The 19,205-nt window shown below is 37.2% G+C and overlaps 3 protein-coding genes across 5 annotated transcripts in view; 2 read left to right on the top strand and 1 right to left on the bottom strand.

Moving 5' to 3' along the window:
- Positions 1-3,464, top strand: part of LOC124178173 (carbohydrate sulfotransferase 11-like) — a 67,427-nt gene extending 63,963 nt beyond the window's left edge. For both annotated transcript variants that reach the window (XM_046561483.1, XM_046561424.1), the window contains exon 7: positions 3,181-3,464. In XM_046561483.1, the coding sequence (XP_046417439.1) occupies positions 3,181-3,417 (237 nt within the window). In that variant the 3' untranslated portion in view covers positions 3,418-3,464. The remainder of the gene's footprint in view (positions 1-3,180) is intronic.
- Positions 1-19,205, bottom strand: part of LOC124187809 — a 340,932-nt gene that overhangs the window by 263,521 nt on the left and 58,206 nt on the right. The gene's annotated exons all lie outside the window — the stretch shown is intronic.
- LOC124178840 (THAP domain-containing protein 5-like) lies at positions 16,809-18,677 on the top strand. Of its 2 annotated transcripts, none has more exons than XM_046562696.1 (5): positions 16,809-16,848; positions 17,802-17,883; positions 18,100-18,342; positions 18,410-18,537; positions 18,617-18,677. In XM_046562696.1, exons 2-5 carry the CDS (start codon positions 17,822-17,824, stop codon positions 18,655-18,657), a joined length of 474 nt encoding a protein of 157 aa, XP_046418652.1. In that variant the 5' UTR covers positions 16,809-16,848; positions 17,802-17,821; the 3' UTR covers positions 18,658-18,677. The 2 variants fall into 2 exon arrangements, with proteins under 2 accessions (XP_046418652.1, XP_046418567.1); XM_046562611.1 differs by having other exon boundaries at positions 16,826-16,881; positions 17,740-17,883.

Genomic DNA, 19,205 nt, shown 5'->3' on the forward strand with positions numbered 1-19,205 from the left:
TCACGAATTTTCACAATGCAGCGGGCACCTTCTATGCAGGTTTCTACTATTGACCTAGCGGTGTGCGGAGGCACCTTGTTACTTTGCTCTGCATTACCGCGCTGGAAGGTGGCCGCATCGGAGTTTTCACGCGTCTTTAAAAGTACCTTAAGATGGGGAACCGTTAATCTCCTCTACGTAGGCAATGATGGAACTGATCCATGTACAATAGGGTCTGACCAGAATTACTAAAAGCCTATTTGGAACCATTGCAAGCATCGTCGGACCCTAAAAATTAGTCAGACATTTGAAAACAGGAAGTTTAATTTTTTAAATTATTTCTAATTGTAAAGTTTACGAGAAATTCGTTTGGAATTTTCCGCAAATACTGACAGTAGAATTTAGTAACCATAGAACAGGCTCGACTGACTTCAAAAATACTACATTTAAATAATATTTCAACGGCGCCATTTATTTATGAATTATCACTGTATTTTATGCAATGTTAATATTTCTCAGTACCATAAATACAAGTTACAGTACTATTTTTTTACAGGAATAATGGTATGAAGGCATTGCACGAATCATCTTCTAATAATAATAGGAAATCCTTTGTTCTCGGATACCTGAATTCAGCATCTTCAAAGAACCAGAACCAGTGCTCTTTTTATTGCAACTTTGTTCTTTTAAACTCCCTTTGAACAAGATAACTTTATTACTGTTTTTCCGGGGTGTCTTCTTAACCTGTAAGCAGGAAAAACTTGACAAATGTCGGATGGAGAACTCGGAGGTAAAGCACTATCGAGACACAGCTCTTCGACTTCCGGGAGAAGCAAACAATCACTGTTCAACGTACCTAAAAAGATGGCAATAACATTATATTGGTCGAATTCAACATCAGACAATAATTTGTCGCTACGTTTCGCTACAACGAATAATAAACTGTAACTCTGCACCGTCTATTTATTAAAATCCCTCGAATACAATATTTGCGTATCAAAGCAGACCTATTTTCACTTACCTGACGGAATTCAGATCGAGTTCTAAGCGAAAAGTACGATTTGCTCTTTTTTTTTCACTGAATTCGCTTGTTGCAGAGATGGCCCTCCACCTTTTTTACTTCATGAAACCGATACCGTGAGCCGATGTATCTCGTCGAATTCCAATTTAGACTTTTTCAGATAATCATGAATGAGTCTTCACCGTTAAGTATTTGGTTCACGTAATTTTCGTTTACACTCGTGTAGCATCAATTCGCGAGTGGCGGACATAACCTCTCCCAAGTTCGCAAGGGAAGCGCGAAGTTTTGGTAAAGTATTTTTTTAATAACGATTTTCGGATTACAGTAATAAATTGACCGTCGAAGAAATACGACGACCTGATCGACACGATTAACGTGTATCTGATTTATTTTACTTCGGATCAGTTCAGAAATGACGATCTGTTTTTCGTAACAACACCGACAGCAGTTGCCCACAGCTAACGGTGGACTCCTAGGGACATTTTCTGACAGTCGAGATTGATATTGCGTTCGCGGCTCAGTCAGGCGGTAACAGTCGGCCAATAAAATTCGAACGACTTGACGCACGCGCATTAGGTGCGCACTTTCCTCGTGGACACACCGTATATCTTCCGCACAGCCCACTCCATTCCTACCGCTATCTCAATTTCTACGTAGTAAACACGTAACTGATATATCAAACTACCAAAGTTTATTCAACACTCATCTCAACTTCAGGTTGTCCTATTACGTAAAAGTGAAGCCGAACCTGTTTATTCCTACTGCTCGGAAGTAAATTCCTTTCACGGGCGTAACATAGTTATTCAATTTTTTCAAATTTAAACCCCTATAAATTTTGACTATTTAACCTTATCGTAATCGGGAAAAATGAATTCTTCGTTGTTTACCAGAAGAATTATTTTCCATTTGGTTGCATTCAAATATCTGAATTGGAAGTATGCGAAATTCCGAAACTACCACTGGGGATGCCTAACTTTGGGAGTTGATTTCACCCCTTTAAACCGTTTATCCTCCAACAAAAACTAAATACGTGTCACTTAGATTTCGATGAAAAACAACATATCTTTAAATGGACGAAATAGGGCGGGGACACCTCAAGCAATTTCCTTGTTTGTTCCATTATAGGTCGTCGGTCTTTTTGATTTCCTAAACATATTATCATGTGACTTATCTGTGCAATAAATGATTTGTTTGTTTCTTCAACTTTACACGGCCATTGCTTTCTTGAAATACCTTAATGAATTTCCCGTTTCTCAAAGAAGAAAATTCAATTCACAATTAGGTTAAGTCAGTGGTAGGGGGCGGCAGCTTCAGGTATTGCCCTCCCGCCCCTGAAAACTTTCCAAATTTGGCGCTGGTTGATGTTGCTTCGCGTAGCAAATTTACTAATATCTCGGCAACTATTCGTCATAAAGAAACAGTTCAAAAAACCGATTTCGCTTAGAATTGTATAATCCTTTTAACCAGAGAAACCATTTTTCTCAATCAACTCAAAATAATGTCACCTTTAAATCATTATATTCTCAACTAGTCCAGTCATTTGGTAGTTGAAGCAAGAAAGTTTAGAAAAAGTTTGAAAATTGGTAGTCTTACAGATTTCTAGACATTCTTTCCGAATTTCACTTGGCTCCTCATATCGACATGGGCAACAGCACTATTTTGGTGAAACCGGTACCAAAAATGGTATTCTCACAGAAATAATTATTTTCAAACTCACTCCATTGAAAATTTGTAACAGGATATATCTGATTTTTTCTTCAGACAAATAGTTTTGACGTACGAGCAGCGTGGATTTAACCGTGACACGTACACCAAATGACTAGAGCTATGTCGCTGTACTCATGAACGTGTCTATATTCTCGATGTTCGTATATGAGAAAGATATAATACGGTGTAAACATAAGGCAGAAGAACTCCGAAGTCGATCTGTCTCATTTTAGAACCGACTTCAGTTGACGCTTCTGAATGCTTCATCTATGTTTCAACCGGTTCACAGTAGTAATAAAAAATGCATCGACAAAGCCATATTTGTAATACGACAGACTTTTTAGAATCGACATTAGTGAACTAATCCAAAATATTTTGGTATCAGCTTAACACAATTATTCAAAACTGCAGAGAGTAAAAATTCAACTGCTGAAAGTCATCACAGAAAACAATATTTTGAGCACGGGTTGCAGGTCGAGACCTTGTGGAGGGACCAGATATTCGCAATACATGAACTTGGAATGGAGAACCAATTGACGCCCAAATGGAGACACAGTAATGCCGGTAGTTCCAGTGCCGCTGAAATTTACTTCACCCAACTCACACCTAATTTGGTACGGCAGCTTTATGAAAAATTCAAGCTGGATTTCGAACTCTTTGACTACTCACCCATGGATTATTACGAATACGCTACAGGCGATGCACCCTAACCTGGCTGTGTGCAACACAAAGAATATATTTGCGTCCTACTTTTCCCGTGAGTGGAAGCCAACTTCTCAATGCATCTTTAATGATATTTACAATATTCGACATTTGGATATAATAACTAATCTTAAGTAATGATTTTAGAAAAGATCAGAGTAATTTAAATACGTCGTAGGCGCACGAAGTCGATATAATACGAGAGTACTGGGATACAATGACGGCACACCGACAGGGTCAGCTCCGATTCCTGCTTTGCCGACAGTCAGTATGTTATCCCGCGATGGTGAGCCTTCAATAAGGTAGTGTTACCAACAAGAGCGTTATCATGGATGGCGCCACCTGTATTTTTGCTCGATTTTGCCGACAGACAGTTCGATAATGAGATTTTTGTGACATCAGATAAGCAACAATTTTTGGAATTTTTGCTGCCGGATGAGACATTTTACCGACGGAAGTTTTAAAATATAAGTACATTATATACTGTACACTAAGTGTAGAAAATCATACAATACATATAATATATTCATGATAGACACGTGAACATTCGCATGTATGCATCCCTACTCCAACTATAGATTTGTAAGTGTAGAATGTGTAATAAGCAAAGAGAGCCAGCGAGTTATTTAAGCACCAGAACGAAAAGAACCGTCAAACGAAGCGCCTCGCGTACTATAGATTTTGCCTCGAGTTTTATGAATAAATACATTATTGTTAAGTCTAACAACTGATTTATTGACCTATCAAGTGAGATTTTCCCTCGTTTCTTTTCAGGACATGATACTGATAAAAGCATTAACATGGCACCACCAGTCGCTGTTTTACCGATAAGATCTGTTGTGTGTCCAATATTTACAGCACGATGGTGTTAGTGAGTAACACCTGGCTGGAAGAGTCTTACCGATAGTCTAATCTATGTCATCAAGATTCGCGGTAGCGAATCGCCGCCAAGTGCCCGCAAGTCAACGAGCGCTAGCCGAGAATCTTTACCCGTGTTACGTGCCAGCCGGTATCCACGGCGGCGCCTTCTCTGCGCTCTACCTGACCAGCGTGCAGTTACCATAAGAGAGCCTTACGTGCTCTTACCGATAGTCGTAGATTAATACCAACGCACTTAGTTACCATCACAACGTCCAAATTCTTATATCAACAGTTCTCACACGCTAGATTAACCGTTATTTCATCAGTCGAATTCATACATACATGTTATATATACATTTTTTCCCATTCAACCGTAATAACCCAAAATAATAAACCTCCAACAGATAAGATAACCAAAAAGACAAAACACCGGAAACGAGGGAAGATAAATCACGGATAGCTCACAGAGAAAGAAACCCCTATTCCCAGAATTCAGGATAGCGCCCTTATTTTAACGAAAACAAGACCAGTCAGCGCTTCGCCGCTTGCTTCTCTTAACCAATCACCTCGCGCCAATCCACCACCGAGATCCCACGCACGAACCAGAAACCTTACCCCCAATTTTTTCATCATCCTAAACCAATCATCCGAGACCCGCGAGAAACCGCGACTCCTTTTGAACTCCTCCTATTTTCCCTCTAAGTCAACCTTCCCAAAAACAGAATTATTTAGAAGAACTTCAGACATCATAGAGAACAGATCAGACCTCTACCGAAATCCTAGAATAAAATCATTATAAGTCATTCAGAACCTTCGAGACTTGTTAACAGTTTGTCACTGCGATAGTGATTAACACCAATCTGTACCACGATTGTAAACCTACCATCGAGAACTAAAAGGAGACCGTTAATAAATGTGTAATTAACCCAAGTGTTGTCATAAATAATTATTTCAATCACGCATAGTGATGGTTGGCACGAGCCCTACCTAACGAACTTTCAGAATTGTAGGCGAGTTGAACGAGAAGATCTGAGGAGCTGATCAGCGGATTCCCGAGATTTACATACACCAACTACGTAAGTCAGGAGAACAATTTAAATCACGCGGCGAATCAGAGTCGACTCGGAACGTTCCTCTCGGAACGTAACACCCGGACCAACTAAAGCCCAAAATCAGGGTGTCATATCTCCGGAACATGTGAATGATTTCTAACAAAACTCACAGGTCCTAAAGATCTTATCCATCTGACCTTGCACTATAAATTTTATTGAAACCTGCCCACCAGTTTTAAAGTTATTAACAGTCAAAGTTGATGTGAAATGAAAAATCTTCTTTTTCTTCTTCTTCTTCTTCTTCACCGCCCCTAGGCTTGGGTCCTCAATAAGTGACGAACGGCTAAACAGATTGAGTTTAAATTTGAACGAGGAGTCACTGCTATTGAAATCTCGCCCCCTATTGACTTAGAAGTAAATCTGAACATGCACTCGTACGCAAAAAATTGTTGAAATATTGGGCACGGAACGCTGCTCGGGACACCATTATGTATCGAACCGCTATGCATATTGAACTTTGAATTTGAAAGAATAGTGAAAGCCATTAAAATCTTAAAGCCTATTGATTTTGTTGTGAATCAGAACACGTAATCAGACGTTATTACCGTCCTTCAGAAGACTTATTAAGAGTGAACCATCGTGGCCGCCATCTTTGTAGCCGACAGCCGAGTTGATTGGTGAACAACGTAGGATCTTCCGCGATCAGAAGCGTACACATATGCAAAATCATTTATGGTGCCTTCGGGGTCTCAAATTTCTGAAATAATTATTTGACGAGAACATGTGCAGATCATTAATTCTTGGGTATCAAAGACTGATTCAATTGTAACGATGTATAGTCTTTTTGCTTTTATTTTTGTATTGTGTTCCGGAACAGAAAACTACTTCATTTCTAATCAACCCATGTAACAGCTTGCTCAATTCAAAAGAATAAATCAATAACAAACTTGTTTATGATACATAGTAATAATTGCTTACACTGAGATATGTTATTATTTGACATGGTAACGTAGCCTTACATTGGTCTTTAAAAAGAATAGGATTACCAAATAAAATAGAACAGAAGTACGCAATTATGTTAGTATCGAAGTATACAGGATAATTAATTGTAAATTTTTTATTCCACTTACTATTACTTACAAAAATTTGCAAGAAATGTTTACAAAAATAGTTCAACACAATTATCATATATCATCAGAGTGGTCCTTAGAAAGCTTGTCTGAAAAAGATTTGAAGATTGGCTACAAAAAAAAAATTAGAAAATTCTTCGAATATTGGAGATGAACAGAAACACTCGATGACGATGATCGATCGCTAACTTCAAGTAAAGAATAATGAGTGCGAATTGGGAATAATGACTGATTGATTTGCGGTTGAATTATAAATGATTCATCTTTTTTTATCTTCAATATTCCAAGAATTTTTTTGCCATGGTTTGAATTGTTTCAGGAGTGTCAACGTACACAGCCATGATTTTTTCCTAATTTCCGCGCTACAATGGAAATACTAATCAATCATCCATGATTACCTTCTTTCGCCTATCAGCAAGTTGTAAAAATAAGGTTTCTGTTTGTCAATAGAAAGAATTCAATTAAACCGCCCTGAGGGTGACCCGAAATTAGGGTGAAAACGTTCATGCAAACCATATCGTTGTTTCGATGACCTACATATTCAAGATCCTTCTTACATAAAATTTTCAGATCAAGACTACTTCTACATTATACAGAAAACCTTCAGCATGCCAACTAAGTTGTGAAGTCGCTTTGAAGATCCTGTTGTAGAATCCTAGCTCAATCACAACCGACATAATTTTTTTTGTCGCATTTCGGAATACTACTTCGCAAATATCGATTTGATCAATAATATTCATAAAATTAAAGTTTCTGATTAGATTTATAAACTATGACTGCAGTAACCTTGACCAGTGTTTCTTCCACTGGGTAACATATTTCACGATTCAAACTTTGTTTTCGTAATATTGGAGTTAAAATATGTAACATTCCATCTCAAGTCGAAAGCAGAATAAGGGATAATGTACCCGCCACTCGCGTCGGTTGTAACGATTGTTACCGGCTAGATCGTATTAGTCGGTAAGAAGGGAGCCTAGTATACGTAAACGTTGAGAAGAGGCGCTTATGTTGCGAAAAAGATAAGATGGCGATACCGCGTCAAGAGAGTGCACGCTGTATTGTAACTCTTCGTAAAAATGTATAAGTAAACAGTATTCAAAAACGGCTCAAGTGGTTTTACTTCTGTTCAACCGGACTAAACAAATGGTCCTTCGAGCTGGATACATGAAATCAAGTAGAGTTAAATGAACGTTTCAAAAAAGCAGAAAATTTATTAGCGGAATTCGACGCAGTTCAAGAAAAAAAACTTCATATTCTGCTTCTAATTCTTCAGTATGTGTTTCGTTTACATCGAGAACGCGTATTTTTTCTTGAACAGCGTCGAATTCCGCTAGTAAATTTTCTGCTTTTTTGAAACGTTCCTTTAACTCTACTTGATTTCCTGTATCCCGATTGAAGGCAGTTAGAAATGTTTTGAATCTCATCAATTTTGTTTTTACGCTTGCTCGACTGCGTTTCAACGATGCCATGTCCGTCATTTTTGATGAAATGGAACGTGTCTGAATTCCCAAAGGCGAACGAAAATGTGTGAGAAAAGGATGGACTTGCAAATAAATATTCGTCGATTTATTTGTCTCGAATATCCTCGAAGAAAAGTAGCGTTGATTTTCGGACGTCAAAAATATGCTGCCGGCGAGAATCCTTACTGCTGCTGAGACTCTGCGCTGCCGTTGAAAACTCCGTCGAGTTTGTTTACATTTTCCGTTAGAGAACGCCGAGGATCCAAGTCGTTGGGAAACGTCGATTCGATGCTTCGAGAGCGTCTGATGCCGTTCTACGTTGTAGCTATAGCAATGCTATGCCGTGAGTCGAGCCGCCGAATATTAATCCGGTCAATTTAGACATAAAAATAGTGATCGAAACACAATAATTCCGACAGAGCTGAATTTTGGTACAGACCTTGGGTTTACCATTATAAAGAAAAAGAAAAAAGTCCCCATCGATACCATGTGTGCTAAAAAAGTTGTTCAAGGTCAAAGGTCAAAATTTTCGGTTTTTTCGATTTTTCTCGTTAACTGTTAATTTTATCATAAAAATAGCTAAGACCAAAATAGTAGACCATAAAATTATCCACAAAAATGGTTTCCATACTTTTTTTCTTGAGAATTATCATTTCTGAGATATCGCGATTCTAAAAGTCGAACGAGTTACATTCTTACATTACATTCAATATGCACGCATATTATATATGTCACGGATATACATAGTATATGTATAGTATATATAGATAGTGTATATATAGTATATATACTGACATACATAGTATATATACGGATATACATAGTATGTATGTCGCATCACAATATTGTGTCATTGTTACATTTTGATCACCGGTTGCATGACGTTGATGGATCTTCGAGTATCTAACATACACGTATACAGGGTGTCCTAATTTACAGCACGCATTACGTTTTCAGCCGGACTAACTCTTCAATTGGAAAATGTGTCCTACAAAAGTTATTCGGTTCAGAGGGGGACACATGAAGATTTTTTTTTTTTTTGGTCCAGCATCGTAATTGGTGATACTGTGGAGGATGCACCAGTTTTTTTAAATGGAATCATGCATTTTTCTCTCAACTAAAATATTCTTTATTTAAAAATCTACAATCTTCTAAGAACATGTTTGTTTTCTAAATGAATAGTTCGTGAGATAAAACAGAAAAAAAAATATTTTATTACTCCAAACTTTCTCTGTGATATATGTGATATGTCGGAGCATCAGTAGGGTGACTACAGATGTTCAAAAATACCACCATCAAGAGCAATACATGCTCTCACTTGCTTTTCGAAGCTCTGCACCGTTTTCAAAAGGATTGCCCTTGGAATGACTCGGCACGCATTAGTAATTCTATTCATCATGTCAACCCTAGTCGTTGGAGGCTCCCGGTAAACAACATCTTTAAGGAATCCCCACAGGAAAAAAACAGGCGATGTGAGATCCGGCGATCTTGGTGGCCACTCAACTGGACTTCCTCGACCGATCCAATTACCACCGTAGGTAGCCTGCAGATAATTCCTCACAATTCGGTGATAATGAGGAGGTGCTCCATCTTGTTGGAACCACATTCGTGCTCTTGTATCCACGTCAACTTCTTCCAAAAGCTCTGATAATGCGTTCTGCAAAAAGTCGAGATATCTTTGCCCGTTCACCGGTCCGTCGAAGTAATATGGCCCTACAAGATGTCCGTTGATGATCCCACACCAAACATTCAATTTCCACTGATGCTGGTGATCAATCTCTCTCATTCAATGTGGATTATCAACAGACCAATATCGAGAATTCCAATGGTTAAGGTGACAATCGCTCTGAAATGTCGCCTCGTCACTCATCAGGAGGTAGCGGGAAAATTGCGGGTTTCGCCCGATTCGCCCAGTTGCTCACCGACAAAATGCAACGCGACGCACATGGTCTTGATCGGAAAGTTGTTGGTGCAAGGAAATTCGGTAAGGTCGAAGATGCGACGCTTTCAAGATTCTTTGCGCCGTGCTCTTTGATACCCCTAAATGTGTTTGGACTTTTCGGAAACTCAAATGAGGATTCATAGCAAACATCGTCAAAACAGCGATATTTACGGCAGCTGCGCGACCCTCGGCTTCGGGATTCAAATTTCGGACGATTCTTTGGCGTTTTAAGCGTCCTTGTCGAGCCTGGCGTTCCAGTTTTGCAATAGCCTTATCATTTGGAAATCGATGTCGGAGATGACCGTATCGATCTCCATACATTCTAGCTGCTCGTCGGTAGTTCCCTCGACATTCTCTTAAGACGAGAAGAATATCAGCGACTTCAGGAGGAGTGTAATCAAGCATTTTAAATTGCTGCGAAATATTGTGAAAGTAGCGAGCTGTCGAGACCGTATCGTGTCGTACTTGTACGTATTCTTGCCTGTTATAAGAAAGCAAGCACGATACATTGTAAGTCGAGTTATGAAAAGGTAAGATCCAGCACATTCTATTTGTATCATGTTATTATAAGGTCAGATACGACACAATACGGTAATACTCTTGAAAACGGCCCAGAACTTCGAAAAGCGAGTGAGAGCATGTCTTGCTGTTGATAGTGGTATTTTTTTTTGCTCTATCTCATGAACTATTGATTTTGAAAAAAAAATGTTCTCAGAAAATTGTAGATTTTTGAATAAAGAATATTTTAGTTGAAAGAAAAATGCATGTTTTCATTTAAAAAAACTGGTGCATCCTCCACAGAATCATCAATTATGGTGCTGGACCAAAAAAAAATAAAAAATCTTCATGTGCCCCCTCTGAACCGAACAACTTTTGTAGGACGCATTTTCGAATTGAAACGTTAGTTCGGCTAAAAACGTAATGCGTACTTTAAATTGGGACACCCTGTATAGTATGTATTGGACTGCCTCAAAAAAAAAAACAATTTTTTTTTTCGATCTCCAGCTTCATGAAATCACAATTTATAACATAATATTAGACCTCGTGGGAGGAAATTCCCGTGCGATGTTTTTAAGAGGTGCCGCATTGAGATTTTGTGATTCCCATTTGATTAACACATAAGAAATATAATTCTGACGGTTGGAGGGGGATATTAATTTTTCTATGCAACAAACGGAACTCTATATAGTAGCGCTTGACAGTTTATATATTTTCTTTGAATCACCGTGTCGGAGAAATTTTTTAATCGCACGATATTCGAGTGATTCAACATTGCGTAAAACGTGGTTTTTCGCCTCGTCGAAAAATGGGTACCTAGGATAAACTTCCAGCTTCCTCGACTGGGTCACATTACAATGTTGAATAATATCCGTCAAATATATTCGAAGAAAACATATAAACTGTCAAGCGCTACTATATGTATAGAGTTCCGTTCGTTGCATAGAAGAATTATTATCTCCCTCCAACCGTCAGAATTGGATTTCTTACGTGTTAATCACATGGGAATTACAAAATCTCGATGCGGCACCTCTTAAAAAAATCGCGCGGCGATTTCCTTTCACTAGGTTCAATACTATGTTATAATATGTGATTTCCTGGAGCTGGAGATCGAAAAAAAATAGTTGGTTTTTTTGAGGCAGTCTAATATATACTATATAATATATATATATATATATATTAAATACTCGAAGATCCATCAAAGTCATACAACCGGTGATCAAAATGTAACAATGACACAATATGGTGATGCGACATATATACTATGTATATACTACACTTCTCGCAAACATTAAGGGAACAACAAAATTTTCGAAATTTTTAGGTGATTTTCAACAGGCTGTATTTCAGTGAAAAATGGTCGTACAAGAAATAAAAAACAAAGCTTTTGAAGCTTGAAGACTCTAGTTTTTGAATTTTTTGGCTGAAAATTTTTCGAAGCACTATTAGCCATGCAATCTTTGGATAAAGCACGAAGAAAAAATTTTCAAAATTTTTTACATTTTTTTTTTCGCTCTACGGGCATGGAAAAATTTTTCCGAGCTAAACCAATGCTTAGGTCGCATAGCTTGTTTATTCAGCTTCAAGGTGCTTTTTTTCTAAACCTCGATACGACCATTTGTCTTCGAGATATCGAATTTTGAATGCCAAAGGATCCTTTTTCACTCAACTGCCGATATCTCTGGAACTACTGGCTGCACAGCGAGCCGAATGGCAGTTTCTTTTTCTGCAGAAAATTTCCAACAAAAATCTGTCAAGGTTAATGTCAAAAAAAAATTTTTCCCACCTGTAACGTTAACGTGAAAAAAGAGCAAAAAAATGCCATTTTGCCTTTTTTTGGATAATCGACTGTATCTTCGTCAATATTGGAGGGAAAGCTTAAGTTAGAAGAAAATTTTATAGCCTAATGTACTCCAAAGGTCCCTCTAAATCGGTAGATCGATCGGTTCAGCGGTTTTCCTGGACCGATTGATTGAAATTTTGAAAAAATTAAGAGAATAAGGTCCCTTAAGAAACAAAAACCTTGTTCCCTTGATTTTTTCAAAATTTCAATCAATCGGTCCAGGAAAACCGCTGAACCGATCGATCTACCGATTAAGGAAGACCTTTGGGGTACATTGGGCTGTAAAATTTTCTTCTAACCTAAGCTTTCCCCCCAATGTTGACGAAGATACAGTCGATTATCCAAAAATTCCTTAAGAAACAAAAACCTTGTTCCCTTAATTTTTTCAAAATTTCAATCAATCGGTCCAGGAAAACCGCTGAACCGATCGATCTACCGATTTAGGGGGACCTTTGGGGTACATTAGGCTGTAAAATTTTCTTCTAACCTAAGCTTTCCCCCCAATATTCACGAAGATACAGTCAATTATCCAAAAAAAGGCAAAATGGCATTTTTTTGCTCTTTTTTCACGTTAACGCTACAGGTGGAAAAAATTTTTTTTTGACATCAACCTTGACAGATTTTCGTAGGAAATTTTCTGCAAAAAAAGAAACTGCCCTTCGGCTCGCTGTGCGACCAGTAGTTCTAGAGATATCGGCAGTTGAGTGAAAAAGGATCCTTTGGCATTCAAAATTCGATATCTCGAAGACAAATGGTCGTATCGAGGTTTAAAAAAAAGCATCTTGAAGCTGAATAAACAAGCTATGCGACCTATGCATTGGTTTAGCTCGGAAAAATTTTTCCATGCCGGTAGAGCGAAAAAAAAAATGTAAAAAATTTTGAAAATTTTTTCTTCGTGCTTTATCCAAAGATTGCATGGCTAATAGTGCTTCGAAAAATTTTTAACCAAAAAATTCAAAAACTAGAGTCTTCAAGCTTCAAAAGCTTTGTTTTTTTATTTCTTGTACGACCATTTTTCACTGAAATACAGCCTGTTGAAAATCACCAAAAAATTTCGAAAATTTTGTTGTTCCCTTAATTTTTGCGAGAAGTATATATACATACTATAATTAATATTATACATGCAATATGTATACATATATACTATACATATACTATGTATATCCGTGACATATAGAATATGCGTGCATATTATATAGAATTTAACTTGTTCGACTTTTAGAATCGCGATATCTCAGAAATGATAATTCTTAGGAAAACAAGTATGGAAACCATTTTTGTGGATAATTTTATGATCTACAATTTTGGTCCAAGCTATTTTTATGATAAAATTAACAGTTAATGAGAGAAATCGAAAAAACCGAAAATTTTGACCTTTGACCTTGAACAACTTTTTTAGCACACATGGTATCGATGGGGACTTTTTTCTTTTTTTTTATACTGGTAAACCCAAGGTCTGTACCAAAATTCAGCTCTGTCGGAATTATTGTGTTTCGAAATGTCTGAATTGACCAGACTATATCTACTTTTTCGGGCTTTGTTTCTGCTGCTCATCGATTTTTCCACGAGGCACGATGAATTTTTCGATTTTTATGCAATGTAACGAATCAGTTGTCACTGGTCACTGATGAATATTGTTACCAGAGGTTTGTGAACCAGTCTTCGTGAATCTCGAACTTGATTGACCGCACGCACAGAATTTTTTTTTTTTCGATGTGGGCTCTCTTCTCACCGACTAATATGATCCAGCCGGTAACAACCGTTACAACCGACGCGAGTGGCGCGTACAAATAATGTACTTCAGAATAATTTGTCAATGGATCTCATTGTCGCTTTTCAATTATATGTCGGTGGAGATTTTCATCAGAGGTAAGCAATGATAAGTTTTAGGTTATACGCGCAAATTACGTATCGTTACCCTCACGAGTTATTCAAAATTGTATTGCACTTCACATGGCCACTATGACGATTTGGCAAATCTATCTATCTAATAAAAAAGTTCTGAACAAATAAAGAGGTGAAAAAGATTATAATAACAATAGTATAAAAAAGATTATAATAACAATAGTATTAAGAAGATTATAATAACAATAGTATACGCATGAAGTTGCCGGTAGGGTGAGATGCCGAAAACAAAACAAAAAGCATCTAGCAAACAAAACTTCTTTTGACAGCTGTCACCGGCTGTTTATGACAGTCTTTGACAAATATCTTTATAGGTATCTGTTTCTGATACACAAAAAATGAACATGCAAACAAAAATTATCAAGAAGATTCCCGACGGGAATTGTCTATTTCGCGCGCTGGCGTATTGTGTGTACGGCACTCAAGATCGACACGCAGAGGTGAGACTGAGTATCGTTTCAAATATAGTGGATAATTGGTTTACATTTACGGGTTTTATTACAAGTAATGAGTCAAACGGTGCTGTGATTAGGTCACCTGGTGATTACAAATCGCATACTTATGAATAAAAATGGAATATACGGTGGAGGAGCAGAATTAGCTGCAGCTGCAGACATTTTTAAGATATGTTTAATCATGTATCGCGGAGAACATATTCAACCATACCGAATCGGATCCCAAGATGAAAGACAATTCTCGCTACTCTTCACCGGCGACGGTGACAGTGGACACTTTGATGTCTTGCAGAACCAAAATAGAATTCAGATAGTGAGTAATAAGTATCAAAAGTAACAAGCAAATGATAGTTAATCTAAATATATCACCAAACAGTCAAAAGGACAGCCATGATTTACGATGGCAATGGAGAAAGGAGAAGTTTCAAACAGCAGACAAGGCGATGAAGCTGGTGGATGGTCGGAAGTATCACAAAAGAAAAAGGAAAATAAAATTGTAATTGCGAAGAACCAAATAAGCCATAGAATAATATCCAACAAATATTCGTATAACCAGGCAAGAGGACCGAAACCCGATTTCGTCCAAGCGTCACCCCACCTCGAACCTACAAAATGGAGACCAGCTGCACAAAATAATGATTGTAGGAAAGCAAATTTTGAAACACAATTTCATGTAATCTTTGTGTTATTTCAATAAAGAAAATCTATTTTACTTTTTTTTGTCTTTCACTCAATTAAGTTTATTCCTTCATAAAGCAAGTATAGCTCAACATCTGCATGTCAAGGAAGTAAAAAAATCTTTAAAAACTTGATCAGCCGTAGCTTCTGCATTGATAATCAAGATGGGAGCTGATAAAGAAGAAAAGGTTTGTTTTATCAACCAATCCTCATGAACCTCATGAATAGTTCTGAGGAGCTCTAAAGAAATGTTCGATTCTTCCTCACGAGAACGGGAATTGACTCCGGCGAAAGAAGTTTATGAGGAAACTCGCAAATAGACAATTAAATCTACTCTAAGCTCAGACGAGCAAGGGAGAAGATCGAAATTTTTCATCAATCAATAAGATTCGAAGTCAACTTCGAACTAAATTTAAAGTGAAAAATGTAAAATAAATTTATTTGAAAAAAAAAGAATTGATATCAATTATTTGTACTTAGAAACCAGACGCAGTAGATTCTATATCTTTATATGTAGATATACGTAAAAAAATCTGAAAATAATAACTGTAGCAAAATAAGTCGCTTAATGCAATTGGAGTTGCATGGCAGCGGGAGTTTTGCACATGTGAGTGGATTCGTTCACTACAAAAATCTGAGCAGACCTGCATAGGGAGCCAATAGCAATGTCGGGTTGATCGAAAACAACCGATCAACAGTTGCAGATCTGTCATCAAATCAGCATAAATGAATTCACGTGTCTAATAGACAATGTATAAGGAAATAGTGAGGTGCGCAGCGCCGAAGTGGGGTTGGCGCGCAAAGCGCGCAGGCCGCATGCTGCCGAAAAATGTTGATGGTAAAATCATTTGGTTCCCAAGTCTTGTTCGATCTGACGTATTCGCTTTGCTATTTGATATGTGATCAGTCATTCCCTTGTAACATTCTACACGCAGTTGCTTCTGATTATTTCTTGAAAACAATAAACGCTGCTTCGTGTTTCATATTTGCAATCACATAGTGTTGTGTTAATCGTCCGCTCCGCAACAACTGATTCTGTGCTTCACCTGGACGTAAGGCCAATCGATGTCCATAGTATTGAACAGGAGAGATTTTCTTATTTGTTCCTACGTGTTTCATGTTATAGCTCCAACCTAAATCACCGCACGAAAATAGTAATGGAAAAATAATTGGATCAACGTGATGCGAATATTTCGGCACATATCCAACTGCACGGTCTTGTTTTGGAAATACTTGTACTTCTATATTTTCAGATACTGCCCAGTCATCTGAAACGATCAAAGCTGCTAGCTCACCACAGGTTGGCGCATTGTACCGCCGTCTATCGTCTTCCTTGAGTGCAATAAAGTTTAATCTCTAAGTTTTAAAATTTGCTGCATAAGGATTGATATCTATTATCAGTCTACCAATAATTTCTGACAGATTTACTCTTCTTGCGTCATTTTCTCTCAGCGCTAGCTGAGTTTGAGCATCGTAGATGTAAATTTGTCCATATCTCGGTCGGTTATTGTTTGCGGTATCTAAATTTGTAGATATTTTGTAACTCACATCCCACTGATATATATAATTATACACTGGATTGGATTAAGCGTGGTGCCGTCACGCCAATTGAACGGTAGCCATTTTGTACAGATTCTTGTCACTTCAGATATACATATATATATATATATATATATATATATACATTAGGGTGGTCCTTATTTGGGGTGTTGATGAATTTCGACAAGTGCGCCCCCTAGACACGTTCGAAATAAATGAACAAAAAATGTGTGCGAAAACGGAGCGCTGTAGTCCAATTAGAAGACGTGCCTTTAAGCTCGTTTTGTTTTTCATTTGAATAACATGGGATTTTTAGACTACTTCAATCATTATGTTTTAAAAAATTCTTTTTTCACATAAATCTGTTGTTCATGGGTACAACTACGCGTATATTTTTCCACAAGTCGTTATCACAACCTTTACGCCCCCCATCCCCCTGATATTATACACGACGGCAAATTGATCAACGTGAGAATACTTCTTTTTAGCCGCTTGGTGCTTGACAGTATTTCACCAATTAAAAGGCAGTCTTATTTACGTCATAAGTTTGTGAAAAAAAATAATTGTACCTGTGGGAAACAATATGTATTTCAATTAGTGTATTTAAAAACACATCGTTTATACTTTATACTTTTTTCAAAAGTAATAATTAAAATTAAAATGTTTTGATCGCCGTCTATTTTTCTGGATCGGGAAAGATTTTACGATATTCCGAGATCCATGAACAACAGATTTATGTGAAAAAAGAATTTTTTGCGTTCATGGGGACAACTCAAAAACATAATGACTGAAGTAGTCTGAAAATCCCATGTTATTCAAATGAAAAACAAAACGAGCTTATAGGCACGTCTTCTAATTGGACTACAGCGCTCCGTTTTCGCACACATTTTTTTTAATTTATTTCAAACATGTCTAGGGGGCGCACTTATCGGAATTCGTCAACACCCCAAATAAGGACCACCCTAATATATATATATATATACGTGATATATGTATGTGTATATAATCGATTGCGATGGAAAATTACAGTAACAATTATTGAGGTAACAATGAGTACCTGCGTTTTTTGCAAAACAAAGCAATCAAAATATTGTGGGCGATCATTTCACAAGTGAGTATACAACGCTGAAGCGTTCTGCAAATGATAACTTGCAGAGGTTATGTCAGCATACAAAGTATTTATCAATTATATTTAACGAGTATTATAACGTACGAATCGTGTCAGTAAAAATTCACAATATTTGAATTATGAACCGATCTTATTATAATTGAAATTAAAAACTCGGGTATTATTGACTCAGGGATTAAATTATAATTCAATATGTAGATTTCCCGTGAAAGATGTGTTGCGCCTTCAGCAGTGGTTAAAAGAAATGAAGAGGAAGGACTGGAAGCCAAACCGAAATAGCACATTGTGTTCAGCTCATTTTACAAATGACTGCTTTGATAGGACAGGATTCCTAATTACATTGAAAAAGAACAGTGTACCAACTATATTCGACAACCCAAAATCACAGTGTTCATCTTGTCACCGATTGAGGGAATATGGACGTGGCTATTCATTCTTCAAGTAAGTACCGTTACTCAGTGCAACATAACGTGTGAATTAATAAATTTAAACTTTGCTTGTTATGTAAGTTCCCATTGGATGAACCTGATATTATGAAGCAGTGGATCGCAAATATAAACATTGGACCGTGGTCTCCATCAAGTGATAGCTTTCTGTGTTCCGACCACTTTGAACCCTGTTGCTTTCAGAAGAAAAGTCAAAAATTATATAACTTTACAAAAAGGCAGTATCCCAACGTTATTTGGTAAGATCTGAAACTATTAATCCCTTTTAGGTCAGAGAAAACTCAGTGTGCATAAAGACACGTTGATGTGATGCACTATTGCGTCAATGCCATCAAAGCGGTTAATTACCTACAGATTATAAAGTGCTCTGTTACAGAAAAATCGTGTGTGACACATTTCTGTGTATTTCCGTTGTCGTTATTTATTAGTAACTTATCTGTAGGTGAAAACTTGCAGCCGACCGAATTTCAGGATGAATCCGATTGGCCCACCACAGTGAATGTAACCAAATTACATGATCACCTACACATTTGTACCTGATTTGCATGCTCAGATATGTACATCTTTTTTATTTTCTTTTGATTGTGCTTGTAACTTTTTCTTCATGTGAATGGATTGTGGATTGATACTACTAATTGTATTACGGTTGTAGTTTATCGCACGCAACTCTAAAAAAATGCCTTAACGTTTGCAAGGAATGTTTTATTCTCCATATTTTTGAATAAAGTTTTTACTCCCCCAATTCGATATAATTTAATTCAAAACTTTTTTTACATGTCTTAAGCTCCACTTTGATGATCAATGGATGGTAAATGGATTCCCTAACGGTTGAATTAGTATTATACAAATTTTTGAATA

Source organism: Neodiprion fabricii, chromosome 1, assembly GCF_021155785.1.
Source record: "Neodiprion fabricii isolate iyNeoFabr1 chromosome 1, iyNeoFabr1.1, whole genome shotgun sequence".
Lineage (NCBI taxonomy): Eukaryota > Metazoa > Arthropoda > Insecta > Hymenoptera > Diprionidae > Neodiprion > Neodiprion fabricii.

What these genes read in the sequence shown, in the direction of transcription:
- LOC124178840 (XM_046562696.1), top strand. Translation starts at nt 17,822, where the DNA reads ATGAGTACCTGCGTTTTTTGCAAAACAAAGCAATCAAAATATTGTGGG. An exon ending in TGTGGGCGATCATTTCACAA is followed by an intron (nt 17,884 to 18,099) that starts GTGAGTATACAA and finishes TTCAATATGTAG; the next exon opens with ATTTCCCGTGAAAGATGTGT. An exon ending in CTGTTGCTTTCAGAAGAAAA is followed by an intron (nt 18,538 to 18,616) that starts GTCAAAAATTAT and finishes AATCCCTTTTAG; the next exon opens with GTCAGAGAAAACTCAGTGTG.